The sequence below is a fragment of the Neoarius graeffei genome, chromosome 4, assembly GCF_027579695.1.
Source record: "Neoarius graeffei isolate fNeoGra1 chromosome 4, fNeoGra1.pri, whole genome shotgun sequence".
Lineage (NCBI taxonomy): Eukaryota > Metazoa > Chordata > Actinopteri > Siluriformes > Ariidae > Neoarius > Neoarius graeffei.
The window spans coordinates 23,459,125-23,473,290 of record NC_083572.1 but is presented as its reverse complement, the minus strand read 5'-3'; the positions used below and the strand labels follow the sequence as shown (position 1 = coordinate 23,473,290).

General features: G+C 40.5%; 1 protein-coding gene across 1 annotated transcript in view; it reads left to right on the top strand.

Annotated features, from left to right (window-relative positions):
- Positions 1–14,166, top strand: part of nomo (nodal modulator) — a 150,125-nt gene that overhangs the window by 38,951 nt on the left and 97,008 nt on the right. The window contains exons 6-7 of the mRNA XM_060919051.1: positions 9,725–9,797; positions 13,094–13,246. Of these exons, the coding sequence (XP_060775034.1) occupies positions 9,725–9,797; positions 13,094–13,246 (226 nt within the window). The remainder of the gene's footprint in view (positions 1–9,724; positions 9,798–13,093; positions 13,247–14,166) is intronic.

Here is a 14,166-nt window from a genome sequence, read left to right as displayed (position 1 = left end):
GCTTTTTTTTTTTGTGGTCACACCCTTGATCTAATACTAACATTCGGGTTAAACATAGAAAATATAGTCATACTTCCACAGTCTGAAGTTCTCAGATCATTATCTCATCTTATTCAAACTATGTCTGAGTAATAATATATGCACCTCACCATGCTACTGTATTAAACGTACATTCACGTCAACTACTGCACAGAGCTTTATAAATGATCTCCCAGAGTTATCAACTTTGATTGGGTCACTGTCAGCCCCTGCAGAACTTGATCAGGCAACTGAATGCTTAGAGTCAACATTCCGCCATACCTTAGATAATGTAGCTCCTCTTAAAAGGTCAGAGACAAAAAATTAGCACCCTGGTATAATGATGACACTCGCACATTAACACAGACCACTCGAAAATTGGAACGTAAATGGCGTAAAAAAAAAAAAAATTGGTAGTGTTCAAATTAGCGTGGAAGGAGAGCTTCTTGAAGTATAGAAAAGCTCTTAGTGCTGTGAGAGCAACACATCTCTCCTCCCTAATAGAAGATAACAAAAATAATCCTAGATTCTTATTTAAAACCCCTTCAGACCCGCATTTTTTCGGCTGGGCAAAAAAATTTTTTTTTAAAACTGATTCTGACTCCTATCCAACATAAAAACAAAATGGAATAAACAATTTTTTTCTAACTCATGTTTTTAATAGTATTTTTTCATGTCCATTCCAATGGACGCCATGACAAGATGGGCGTAAAATGTCAGAAAAACTTAGGAAAAATAAGGCTCAGTTTTTCCACATGGTAATCAACCAGGTATGACCTAAACATCTGGAACTTGATGTTTGCATGGCTTTGAGTATGTGTACAGTCTGTGTACTGAACATGTACATGAATTTGATAGGTGTATCACAGCGTGGATAGGGAACAGGAGCCTGCAAGAAGAGGAAGAAATGAGGCAATCTGACCATGCACATGAACACAATAGATGTATGACTGTAGTTAAGATTACCTGAAAAAATCCTTTCCTTCAGTACTTCCAACACACAACCATACAGTAGGCTAATGAACTGATAACACATTTACTTGGAATGGAACTGGAACTTGAACTTAAGAAAACATTAGCTTGTGGATGTTTTCATGTATCTTCATTTTCGATGAGCAGCCTTGAAGCAGTTTCGGTGTGGCACAAAGCACAAGTGGATGTTGCACTTGTCACAAAAGACGTGTGTTTTTCCTGTACAGTATGGCTTCTTGCATCTGGTAGCCTCTTTCTTCTCATCATAATTTGGCATGTGGTCAACCATGTCATACTGCACTTCAGGTATAGGCCTTACATCCTGAACTGGTCTCTGAACTGGTCTGTGGGGGGGACACGGTTCTGGAGACATACTGGGTCTTCCATGTTTTGCTGCCACTGTTTTATGGACTCTCATCAGACACTGGGCCACATTCATCTTGAAGTGGAGGAGATCCTGGATGTCTTTGGTCTGGATATTGGCCCTCTTGGCATCCAGCCTGTACTCCAGCCAACTGTTGACCACAACCATGTCAAAAGCATGTGTAATCATTCTCAGGGTCCACTTTTTTGACCGAATTTCTGTAGGGGAGAGCGGGGTAAGATGAGCCAGAGGGTAAGATGAGCCACCCCCTGTTTCTAAGAAACAGTAAACAAATGTGACCATGTGACCACATTCAAAGGGGGGGCGGGACCATTTACTTACACTTGTGGAGAGGAGCACCACATGTCAAACTAGGTGAGGGAGATATTTATAAAAATGTGTTTTTGTGCTTTCTAAGTCAACTCCATGTTTGTCCACAGTGAAGATGATTTAGAGAAGACAAAAGTAGAATAATATTTAGACACATTAGGGTTAAGTTAGTGGCTTTCTAAGCTATGATATGAATGCTAATAAAAATAATTTTGATTAGCCTAATCCCCTTTATTAGCATTTTTCTACAAAATGGTGGCCACGGGGTAAGACGAGCCATTAGATGTGGGGCAAGTTGAGCCACTGGCTCAACTTACCCCATTGGTGGCTGAGCTTACCCAATATGGATGACACTTAAGTTTTCACATTTACTGGTCATATATGACAACAACATATATATATATATATATATATATATATATATATATATATATATATATATATATACATGACATCAGATGAGGAAGACCAGTTGTTAGATGTGGGGGATTATGTTGTGGCAAAATTCACGGGGAAGAAGAAAGTGCATTTCTTCATTGGCCAGATAATCAAATTGGATGTCTTCGAAATAGAGGCAAGATTTGTCAAAAGAAGCCGGTCATGCCATGGCTCTGCAAGAAAGCCGACCTTTGTCTTCAAAGAGAAAGATAAGGCTGTCCTGTCAAGACAGGATATTGTGAAAAAATTGCCCCACCCCTTTACTGTTGGGGGGACAGCACGGAGGGAGAGGCAAATGGTGTTCCCTTGCAATTTGAACGCTTGGAACATTGAATAATGATGAAATGATTGATGGAATGATTGCTGCATGTTTTAGCAATGTTTTAACCTACTGAAAGAAATAAGATTTTTTGGCACTGTTCTACTGTTTTAGTAATTTCTATAATATAGTATATCTCTCATTCCCTCTCTAACCATCCCTCTTTCTATCTATCTATGCATATCTCTCTCTCTATCCATCTATCTATCCCTCCCTATCCCATCTCGTTCTATCACCTCTCTTCATCTCCCCTTCTCTATGCAACGGCCCTATCCCCCACTTGATTGACTTGACTTGATTCACTGATTGCATTTCTAATAATAAAAGTTGTTTACTTTGTTAACCTAACATGTTTTGTGTTGGCTCAATTTACCCCACACAGTGGCTCATCTTACCCCGTGCATGGGGTAAGTTGAGCCACTTGACATTTTTTTTCAAGAGGTAATATCACTCTAACCATAAGAGCTTATCAATTATTTTTTGCTCAGATAGTAACAGTACACTTTGAAATTTGGTATGGTGTGTAGACTGGAAGCAAAAATGGCTTTAACATGTAGTTATGATGAAAAATGTAAAAAGTGGCTCATCTTACCCCGCTCTCCCCTACGGTACAGACTGACAAGTTGATCAAGCAGGTCAACGCCGCCCATTGCTTCATTGTATAGCTTAACCACCTCTGGACGGGACACCATCAAAAACTGGGCCTTCTTTTTGTCCCACCGCTGCACTTCATCCATTCTGCCAATGCCCACGAAGTTGGAGGCCATGACAACTGGTCTGTTGTCATACCATTTGACCAGTGTCACCTTACCATCACAGCTTACAACTTCATCACAGCTTCCTAGAGGCTTTTTGGCCATCTCTTTGTCAGACTGTAGAGGAGGCCTGGCAAAGCGAGAGACCCTTGCTGTCCCAGTGGCATGAATTTTCCTCTCAGCCAGCAGCTCCAGAAGATTGTATGTTGTGAAATAATTGTCAAAATACAACTTGTGGTTGGCCTCAGTGATTCGCTGGCAAAGATGGTACACCACTCCAGCTCCAAGTCCTAGCTGCTTCTTGTGCTGTTGTGATAGCTCCATTGTAGTGCCTTGGTGCAGCAGGAAGTCGTAGGCCATGCCACTTTTCCCACATAGGAAGTATATTTTCACCCCCCATGGGTGTGGCTTGCCTTTGATGTATTGCTTGACAGACAGAGTTCCGCGAAATGGCACCATTTGTTCATCAATGCAAAGGTTCTCCTCTAGTGGAAGCTCCAAGCATCTACTGCATATGGCATCATAGAGAGGACGTACCTTAAACACATCATTGTTCTCAGCTGGCTTCTCCAAATTGTTGACCAAATGTGACCAGAGCTGGAAGAATCTGTCACGGGGCATGGTGTTTTGAAAAATACCAATGTCCATCCCAGCTTCCCAGTACATGGAGACTCTTGGGATTTTCATCACTCCCATAGCAAGGTGAAGACCGATTAGGGTTCTGATCTCTCCTGAACTTGTCGGTTTGAAACTTAGTGTGCCATTTTGCATGGCATAAACATATTTGTGTTGTCAGCCATCAAACTGAAGATCTCATCTGGTATATACTGTTTGAAGTATTCATAGGGTCTCATGGGATGATCCTCATGAATTGGAGGACTCTCAAATAAAATATACAAAAATGTTTTTTTATATATATTATATAATGTGTGTATGTGTGTATATATAATGTGTGTGTGTGTGTGTGTGTATATATATAATTTATATTTATTTAAAATTTTATAATCATGAATAAATATACTGTGACACCCTAATTTACCTATGAAAAGCTTACAGGTGTTTTGTTTCTTTATATACTGACACTAAACATGTGAGTGTTGGCTAAACTCGGCCAACTCCTGATGTCCATTGCAATGGACATCGGACTTTGAAAAAATCCTATAAATTAATGGTATATGTTCAAAATAACTTCAAATTTTATCACTTGTAACAGTTAAAATTATACTGACTTCAAATTTGTTTGGCCAGCATGAACATAAATGTATATTTTTGATTGAAAATGGCCACTTGTGCCGCTTTTCCACTACAAACGCGGCTGAGCCGTGCCGTGCTGAGTTGGGCTGAGTCGAGCTGAGCGGGGCTGTTGGAGTTGCATTTCGACTACAACCGCGCTGAACCGTGCTGGCTGGAAGTGGGTGGACACATTGGGTGGAGTTAGCGAAAGTGGGTGGACGTCACGTGATGTCGTTAAGCAGCGCAAACAGTGACATCAGTGACAGTGGCGGAACAAGTCAGAGCCGGGCCGGGGGCGGGGCAAATGACCGGGCCCTTTATTAAAGCTTATCATAACATCATTTTAGGCTACAAAGTGTCCGCAACTGCGGTGTTTACCAATTTCAACACTACCGGGTGCAACTATGTTATTTAGTACATCAAGTCCTTCAAACGAACATGTAACTCAGAAACAAAAAACATTAGGATACTGTACATGGCTCATAATAAAACATCAATAGCCTATACTGCGCACATTATTTGAAGGGCATACGAATGAGCGCTCAGAGGTTGCAACGGTGACAGGAAGAGTCAGAAATAAAAGGAGGGCGGTGCAAACCTCACTGAATGCACTGTGTTTACCAATTTCAACACTACGGGGTGCAACTATGTTATTTTGTACATCAAGTCCTTCAAACGAACATGTAACTCAGAAACAAAAAAACATTAGGTGACATACTGTACATGGCTCATAATAAAACATCAATAGCCTACTGCGCGCATTATTTGAAGGGCATACGACGAGCCTTGCGCTCCGCGAACTCGTCCACGATGCTCTGTATGTCACTGATTCAGTGAGCTTTTCAGCGGTAGTCTCACGACCCGAATAGTAAACAATAAACATGGAGGACATGGAGTCGTTAGTGTTGCTGGTCTTGGTGCTGTGGCTTGTTGTCACCGACAACGCGGACAGATACTGGCAAGAGCGTATAGATGAGGCGAGGCGCATAAGGCTTCAGAAATTCTCGTAATTCTTCTTCCGGGTTTGCGGTGTTTACAGATCCCAGCGCGCTCGCGGGGCGTGTGTGGGCATGTGAGGACACTCCTCCTCACCAATCAGTGCACAGGGGAGGGTCTGCTCACGCCCCTAGCCTCACTCGGCACGGCTTGGCTCGCTTCAGCCCCACTCCAAAACCGTGTGAGTTTTAGGGGCTAAGCAGGGCTGAAACGAGCTGAGTCGTGCTGGTTTTTGGTAGTCGAAACGCGAGCCGTGTCGGGCTGAAGCGAGCTGAAGTGAGCTGAAAAAGGGTAGTGGAAAAGGGCCATTACTCTTCCCTCTCTGCAGTCACTCTGCCATGCTTGTCTTGTCCGATGTCTGTCGCTCTCTCAGAGCATGCACAAAGTCATGACATGATTGTGATTGGATAATCAGGATCCAATCAGTAAATTGCATTGCAGACATCATTCAATTAAGGAGTGTTTATTGGTTTAGAGACAAAAATGTGTCATGACCATTCCAATGGACACAGGGTCCTGTAGCAAAATTAACCAGGAATAAGTCCACTCTAGACACATGCATACCTGTAGTATGTAGTAGCAACGATTTCATGAATTTTTTTTTTTTAATGACAAAATTGAGAATATCCGACAAAAAATTCAAACTACTAATTTAAGGTCAGACAATGTAAGTGACCCTGTAGTTAACAATGTAACTGTATCAGATCATCAATTAGAATGTTTTACTCCCCTAAAAGAAACTGAATTACTTTCATTAATCTTGGCATCAAAAGTCTCAACTTGTGTACTAGATCCCTTACCTACACCTCTATTCAAACAGAGAATACCTGAAGTAATTTAATCGCTTCTAAAAATAATAAATTCTTCTCTTAGGATTGGCTATGTACCCAAATCCTTTAAACTAGCAGTTATCAAACCCCTGATTAAAAAAACCTGACCTTGATCCCTGTCAGCTGTCCAATTATCAGCCAATATCAAACCTCCCCTTTATCTCCAAGATCCTTGAAAAAGCTGTGGCACAGCAGTTATGCTCATATTTACATAGGAATAACATCCATGAAATGTATCAGTCAGGATTTAGACCTCATCATAGCACAGAGATAGCTTTGGTTAAAGTAGTAAACAACCTACTGTTGGCATCTGATCAGGGCTGTGTCTCGCTGCTTGTGTTGCTTGACCTTAGTGCAGCATTTGATACCACTGATCATTCCATTCTTTTGGATAGACTAGAAAATGTTGTGGGAGTTAAGGGAACGGCCCTCTCCTGGCACAGGTCTTATTTAACTGATCGCTATCAGTATGTTGATATAAATGGTGATATTTCTAGACGTACTGAGGTAAAGTTTCGTGTTCCACAAGGTTCTGTCTTGGGTCCACTGATTTTTTTTTTCTTTATGTATGTTACCTCTGGGTGATTATTATTCATAAACATTGTATTAGTTTCCACTGTTATGCTGATGACACACAGTTTCATGTTTCTGCAAAACTTGATGAGACACCAGCTTAAAGGTCCCATGGCATGAAATTTTCACTTTCTGAGGTTTTTTAATGTTAAAATGAGTTCCTCTGACCTTCTTAAGTCACCCCAGTGGCTAGAAATGTCATAATGTGTAAACCAAACTATGCCCACCCTTTGTCAACATTTGAGAATGGCGCGTCAAAATGGCGCGTTGATGGGCTCTTCCCTTTACTACGTCAGCAAGGGAGATGATCCCCACGCTCCCCCCCCTCTGGATTCCCACCCACTGTATGGATTGCCCGCCCAGCTCAAAAGTTGCCACCAAACATGGAAGTTGCACTGTACATGGATGTGACAACACAGAAAGGAGTCTGTTTTTACTGCCGACGGGAGAGCCCCTGAAGACGCAGTGGCTTAATTTTATTTACTCCAATAATACACCGTCGAGTCTACCTAAGACAGTGTATGTTTGTCGGAAGCATTTTCCTGATGAATGTTTCCACAACTTGGGACAGTACAGGGCAGGTTTTGCACATCAACTGTCACTGAAGCCTGGGTCCGTACCAAGCATCCCTGCCGCATCAGCCACAAACACCGAACAAGTAAGTGTATAACTGTTAAGTCGTTTTGCCGTGTTTTAAAATCGGTGCGTTAGCCTTGCAATGGCTACATTAGCTGTGCAGCTAACCGCTTCCTGCAGTTAGCCAGGTACTCTGCGCTACAAAACCAAAAAGCATGCAGCATGCTCGGTTATAATAGCCAATCAAAACAGTTTTTACAAAGACACCCACATTTTTTAAGTCACTCGTTCATTTTATTTGTTTGTTTGTTCGGTAAAAACCCAAACATTTGTTGAATTTATTTTATTTCCTCGCGTCGCACCTTAATGACGTCAGCGCGCGGTATTTTTCTCTTCGCGGTTTGTTCCTTCTCTCTCGCCATAGTAAGACACCCACATCCGCTTGCTCTGACCCACTGGAGGTAGCGTCACAGTGCTGTTAGCCAATCAGAGGTAACTCGTTTACATGTCATGAATATTAATGATGAGAGCTGAAATCCTGTCGCTCTCCCGCCACCCGCTCCTCCACCAAACTAGAACAGCCTGAAACAGGAGAACCACAGCATTTTTTTCACCAAAACCGGCTCACAGGGCATTCATTCATACTAGAGACCACCGCACAATTAATGAAAAAACGATGCCATGGGACCTTTAATAGAATTTTTTTTAATATATATATATATTTATTTATTTTTTTTTTACTTTTTATTGGATAGGACAGTGTAGAGACAGGAAATGAGCAGGAGAGAGAGACGGGGAGGGATCGGGAAATGACCTTGGGTCGGAATCGAACCCGGGTCCCCGTATTTATGGTATGGCGCCTTATCCACCTGAGCCACGACGCCCCCGGTGATGTTTTTAATTTGAAATAAAATGCTGAAAGAAATAATACAGATAAAACTAAATCTTTGATGTGAATACTCTTCAGAATTTGGCAAAAATTCTGCAAATTTGTGGAAAAATGGCGGCTTGATCTGGGACATGATGAATGTTTGACTACATCGCATTCCCTTAAAAAGGTTGTATTCCACTGAAAAGTCTACAGTTATCACTAATTGTATTTTAAGTTGTAACTTTATACACCTAAGGATTGGTGCGTTCACAGAATAATCATAACCGTAATAAAACATCATGCAAAATATTTGATCACCGTTGTAACTCTATTTTCCACATACCCAAAACCAATACGATCCTGTGTTCTGATCTAAACGGAAAACCTCAGGGTCAAGGTCACTACCTCATCAAAAGTAGTAACTACATCGCATTCCCTTAAAAAGGTTGTATTCCACTGAAAAGTCTACAGTTATCACTAATTGTATTTTAAGTTGTAACTTTATACACCTAAGGATTGGTGCGTTCACAGAATAATCATAACCGTAATAAAACATCATGCAAAATATTTGATCACCGTTGTAACTCTATTTTCCACATACCCAAAACCAATACGATCCTGTGTTCTGATCTAAACGGAAAACCTCAGGGTCAAGGTCACTACCTCATCAAAAGTAGTAACTTAAAATCGCTACGCCATATGAAACTTTAGCTATAAATCTGCGATTTTGTTTTTTAAAACGAAAGCTGAAAGTTAGGTATAGAATGTTTCTTACAGAATATGTTACAATGCTGGTCTTGTATGGATTTCTGAGCTATAAAATGAGTTGTGGTCTATTTTTTACCGTAGCGTGTTACTTGTGTGGGGGGAAGGACACGCATTAACAATTTGCATGTGTAGAATGGAATTTTCCGCTCCAACAGTTAGAAGTTGATCATGCTTCCATTTGCGGCCTTTCTTGCACGAGTGATCTGTTCGGACGTTATCACCTGAAAAGGTGAGTTTTGACAGTTTTGTTTTGTTTTAGTCTTGCAGTATAAGGCAATAGAATGTTTCTTTTTCATCTTACTTTTATATTTCGTAGTGTTTGCGTATTTTTGGCCAATATTTTGCAACCATGGTCAACTTAGATCGAACTTTTGATAGACTCTACGGCCAGTCATTTTGCCCCGCCCCCACCTCGTGCTCTGTCCGGTGCGGTAGTGATGTCCTGATGCTCGCACGCCGCAGCAGAGACCCGCGCGGCTTTCAGCCAGTACAGTCGCTGCTGTTTTACCGCGGCCGTTATTCTTGTCTTTCTGGTGTGTTCTTGATTTTTCCATTGTCCTATTTCGCCATATCAAATACCCAAGATGTGTTTTGTGTATGTATGTATATATGTATAGTTTGTGTATGTATGTATATGTTCATGTAATGCAAGTCAAACAAATCATATAACTTGTTTTGCAGTTATACGTTTTCGAAAGTACTTCCTGGAAATTATGAAATCACAGCATCTCATGCATCGTGGACCCTGGAACGGGTAAACTGTCTTAACTCAGTCTTTCGATTACGTTCATTATGTCTTATATTAAATATAGTTAGTTTTTGTTTTTTTCTTTTTTATCAGACATCTAATTTTTGGGTTTGTTTACCTGACATGTTTCGACATACAACTTCCGTCTTCCTCAGAGTGTCACCGGATGTTATTGGTGACGCATCTTTTATCAGCTGCTGTTTCTGAAGGCGTGGCCTTCCTGTCTGGTTTGACAGGTCGGTCACGCCTTATACTGTCTGTTCGTCCCCTGCAAGATGTCACTCCAGGTATGGGAGAGCATGTATGCTCCCTCATCCCGGTTGATGGTCCTCGGGCTTCGCTTACGGATCTCCATGGCCTCCCTGATCCAGCGCTGATGTTTGTTATCTTCTGTGCGGATGACTCTGGCATTCCCCCAGTCCATAATGTGATTTTCCCTTTTGCAATGATCTGTTATAGCTGACTTATAATTTTCCTGTTGTGCCTTTTCTTTTATTGTTCGGGTTTGTCTTGTAGCTGTCTCCTTTTCGCACTCTTTCTTATGTTCATTTTTTCTTGTGTTGAAACTCCTTCCTGTCTCCCCAATATAAGTTTTATTGCATAATTGACATGGAATCTCATATATGGTGTTGCATCTGTTGTCCGGATGTATTCTGTCTTTGGGATGAACCAGGATCTGACGGAGTGTTGTGTGTGGTTTGACAGGTGTGTTAATGTTGTGTTTCCTCATTACTCTTTGAATGCGTTCAGTTATTCCCCTGATGTATGGTAATGTAACTACTCCCCTGTGTTCTTGTTTGTTAGTTTGTTTTTTCTCTTTCTTCTGTGTTTTGTTGTTCTTAACCTGTTCCGCCCCTTTGGATATTGCCCATTGTGGATATTGACATGCCTTCAGTGCGTGTTGTATATGTTGTTCCTCCTGTTCTTTGTCCTGTGGATCTGTAATATTGCTGTGCGTTCATGTAATGTTCTAACTACGGATATTTTGTGCATTATGGGGTGTTCGGAAGTCCAGTTTAAATATTGGTCGGTATGTGTGGGTTTTCTGTGTACTTTTATTTTGATGTCCCCATCTTCTGTATGTTGTATTTTTAAATCCAAAAATGCTATTGACTGCTCTGTTTCTTTTTCATGTGTGAATTTTATATTACCGGTATTGTCCATGGTGTTGAGATGGTCGGTGAGCTGTTGAGTGTCCCCCCTCTTTACTTTTTCCAATATGTCGTCCACATACCGTTTCCAGAGTGTTGGTCTGTATTCCGCTGGTATTGTAGTGAGTGCTTTCTGCTCAAGATCCTCCATGAAAAAGCCGCACATGATGGCTGATAGTGGGTCTCCCATGGCAAAACCTTCCTTCTGTCTGTAGATTGTATTCCTGAACTGAAAGTATGTGGATGTGGCGATGAATTGAAGGAGCTGAGTGATGTCTTGTACGGTGAGGTTTGTGCGTTTCTTGAGCGTCCTGTCTGTTTTTAATTTGTCTTGTACTATCTGTATAGTGGCTTCCGTGGGTGTTCTGGTGAAAAGAGATATGACATCATGTGAAATGAAAACTTCGTCTTGCTGCATTTTGATGTCAATTATGCAATAAAACTTATATTGGGGAGACAGGAAGGAGTTTCAACACAAGAAAAAATGAACATAAGAAAGAGTGCGAAAAGGAGACAGCTACAAGACAAACCCGAACAATAAAAGAAAAGGCACAACAGGAAAATTATAAGTCAGCTATAACAGATCATTGCAAAAGGGAAAATCACATTATGGACTGGGGGAATGCCAGAGTCATCCGCACAGAAGATAACAAACATCAGCGCTGGATCAGGGAGGCCATGGAGATCCGTAAGCGAAGCCCGAGGACCATCAACCGGGATGAGGGAGCATACATGCTCTCCCATACCTGGAGTGACATCTTGCAGGGGACGAACAGACAGTATAAGGCGTGACCGACCTGTCAAACCAGACAGGAAGGCCACGCCTTCAGAAACAGCAGCTGATAAAAGATGCGTCACCAATAACATCCGGTGACACTCTGAGGAAGACGGAAGTTGTACGTCGAAACATGTCAGGTAAACAAACCCAAAAATTAGATGTCTGATAAAAAAGAAAAAAACAAAAACTAACTATGTCTTAACTCAGTAATATAATTTTCCTAGCTTGACTAACAATTTGTGATAATTAACGGGCATCATCCATAATTGTTGTGGGGGTTTGATTTTACAAATGTAGATATGGGTTTGTTTCCAAGTTTTCTTATTTTTATCATCTTGTCAGGTGATTAACCGGAGTTCCTGTTGATAATTTTTTTTAAAACTACAGTCCCAGTCAAAAGTTTGGATGCATCTGCTCATTCATAGGTTCTTCTGTATTTTGACTGTTTTCTACATTGTAAAACAATACTGAAGCTGTCAAAACTATGAAATAGCAGAAAATTAATGGATTTATGTGATGAACACAGTGTTAAACCTCAAATTATGTTTCATATTTTCGATTCTTCAAAGTCGCCACTGGCTACTTTGACGCTTTGCACACTGTTGGCATTATCTTAACCAGCTTCATGAGGTCGTCATCTGAAATACTTTTCAGTTAACAGGTGTGCCGCATTAAAAGTTTATATTTCTTGCCTTTTTCATGTTCTTGAGATCATAAAACAATAAATCATAAATAGAGTAAATAGCCCTATTACAGGGGGTGTATTGGTTGCCTCCCAGTAAGAAGGCTTTTGCTTTGAGCCTAGTGGCCGATGGAGGCTTTTCTGTGTGGAGTTTGCATGTTCTCTCCATATTTGCGTGGGTTTCCTCTGGGGGCTCCGGTTTCCCCCACAGTTCAAAGACATGCAGTTAGGTTAACATGGGGTGGCCTTGGGCTGAAGTGTCCTTCAGCAAGGCACCTAACCCCCAACTGCTCCTTGGGTGCTGTAGCATACCTTGCTGCTTCAGATGGAGGAATTTCACTGTGCTTATGTGTACGTGTGATAAAGTTGTTGTTCTATTCAACAACGGTAGTAATCCATATTATGCCACGAACTGCTCAACTAAGTAAAGAGAAATCATCATTTAGACATGATGTTGTTTTAATTTATAAAAATATTAATTGAATGTACTAATTAACTATTGAATTGTGTGTCCAAACTTATGACTGGTATTGTGTGTATATACAGGCCAAATGCTTTAAAAAAAAATCTATTATAGACTTCTGTCTTGTGGGTTGGGGAGCCAATCAACAGGTTTAGCAAGTCTGAAAATGTTTTCATTTCTCAAATATCTGTTTAGCAGAGATTCATTGGTTTTGTATTACCTTGACAGACCTCAACATCTGTTGTTGTATCAAATGCCAATGCTCAGGCTACAGCTCCACTAGTGGTTAAAGGCTATGATGTCTCTGGTGAGGTCCAAAGTGACGGTGAACCTATGAAAGAGGTTACATTTCTTCTTTACTCTGCCACTGTGATGCAAGAGGTGAGTGTTTTCAGTGGTCAGAACCTCATCTATCCAATTTCTGATTGCATGCTTTTGGGATGCAAGGTATAAAACACAATGGGGCATGCTACTATAAAATATTCGACCAAGATCGTGATGTGACGCAATGCAAACCTCAAGTTGATTATTTTCGTATACCGACATGTCCCAAATTGTTTTATTTCTCTAATGCCAAAGCAGTTTTTCCAAGAATAAATTTTTAAATTAAAGAGCAACATACACTTTTAATGGCCACCAGATCAAGTTACCTTCTCTTCACAAGTTAATACTCGAAGGTAATAAGTTTGTTTGTTTGTTTTGTTTGTTAAATTATTTTTAACATGCCAAGAAATTGAAAGTCCTGTGTGGCAGAAAACCTAAAGAACAGATTTACTTCTGGTACAAAGCACTGATACTGGAGATTACTTCTGTAAATATGAAATAAATCTTCAACAATTATACAATTATCTTTGGTTAACAGCAACTCTTTGAAACACTTATCTTTACTGTGACCCTGTTTGAATTGATTCCCAAATCTAGTTAGTTCATGTGTTAGTTGCAGTGATAATTCCATATACAGTAAATCCTACAAACATTCTACCACTTGTTCTTGAGAGCACTCTAACAAGAATCTCATAGAAATGGCTTCATGAACAGATGCAAAGACAGATCTATGGCAAAAATAGACCTTCAAAAATGGCCTTGAGTTCCTGAACATGTAACAGTTCTGTGTGACAAAAAAGAAGGAAATTATTGAATAAAAACTATTCTGACCTTGCTGTGACCATCTTGCTCTGATCTATTTTTGATCAATTCCAAAACTTAATCAGTTCATCTGTTGGTTGCAATAATAATTTTTATAAACCCTACAAACATTCAAACAGCTGTTTGAGATATTGCACTAATGATAATCTCAGGTG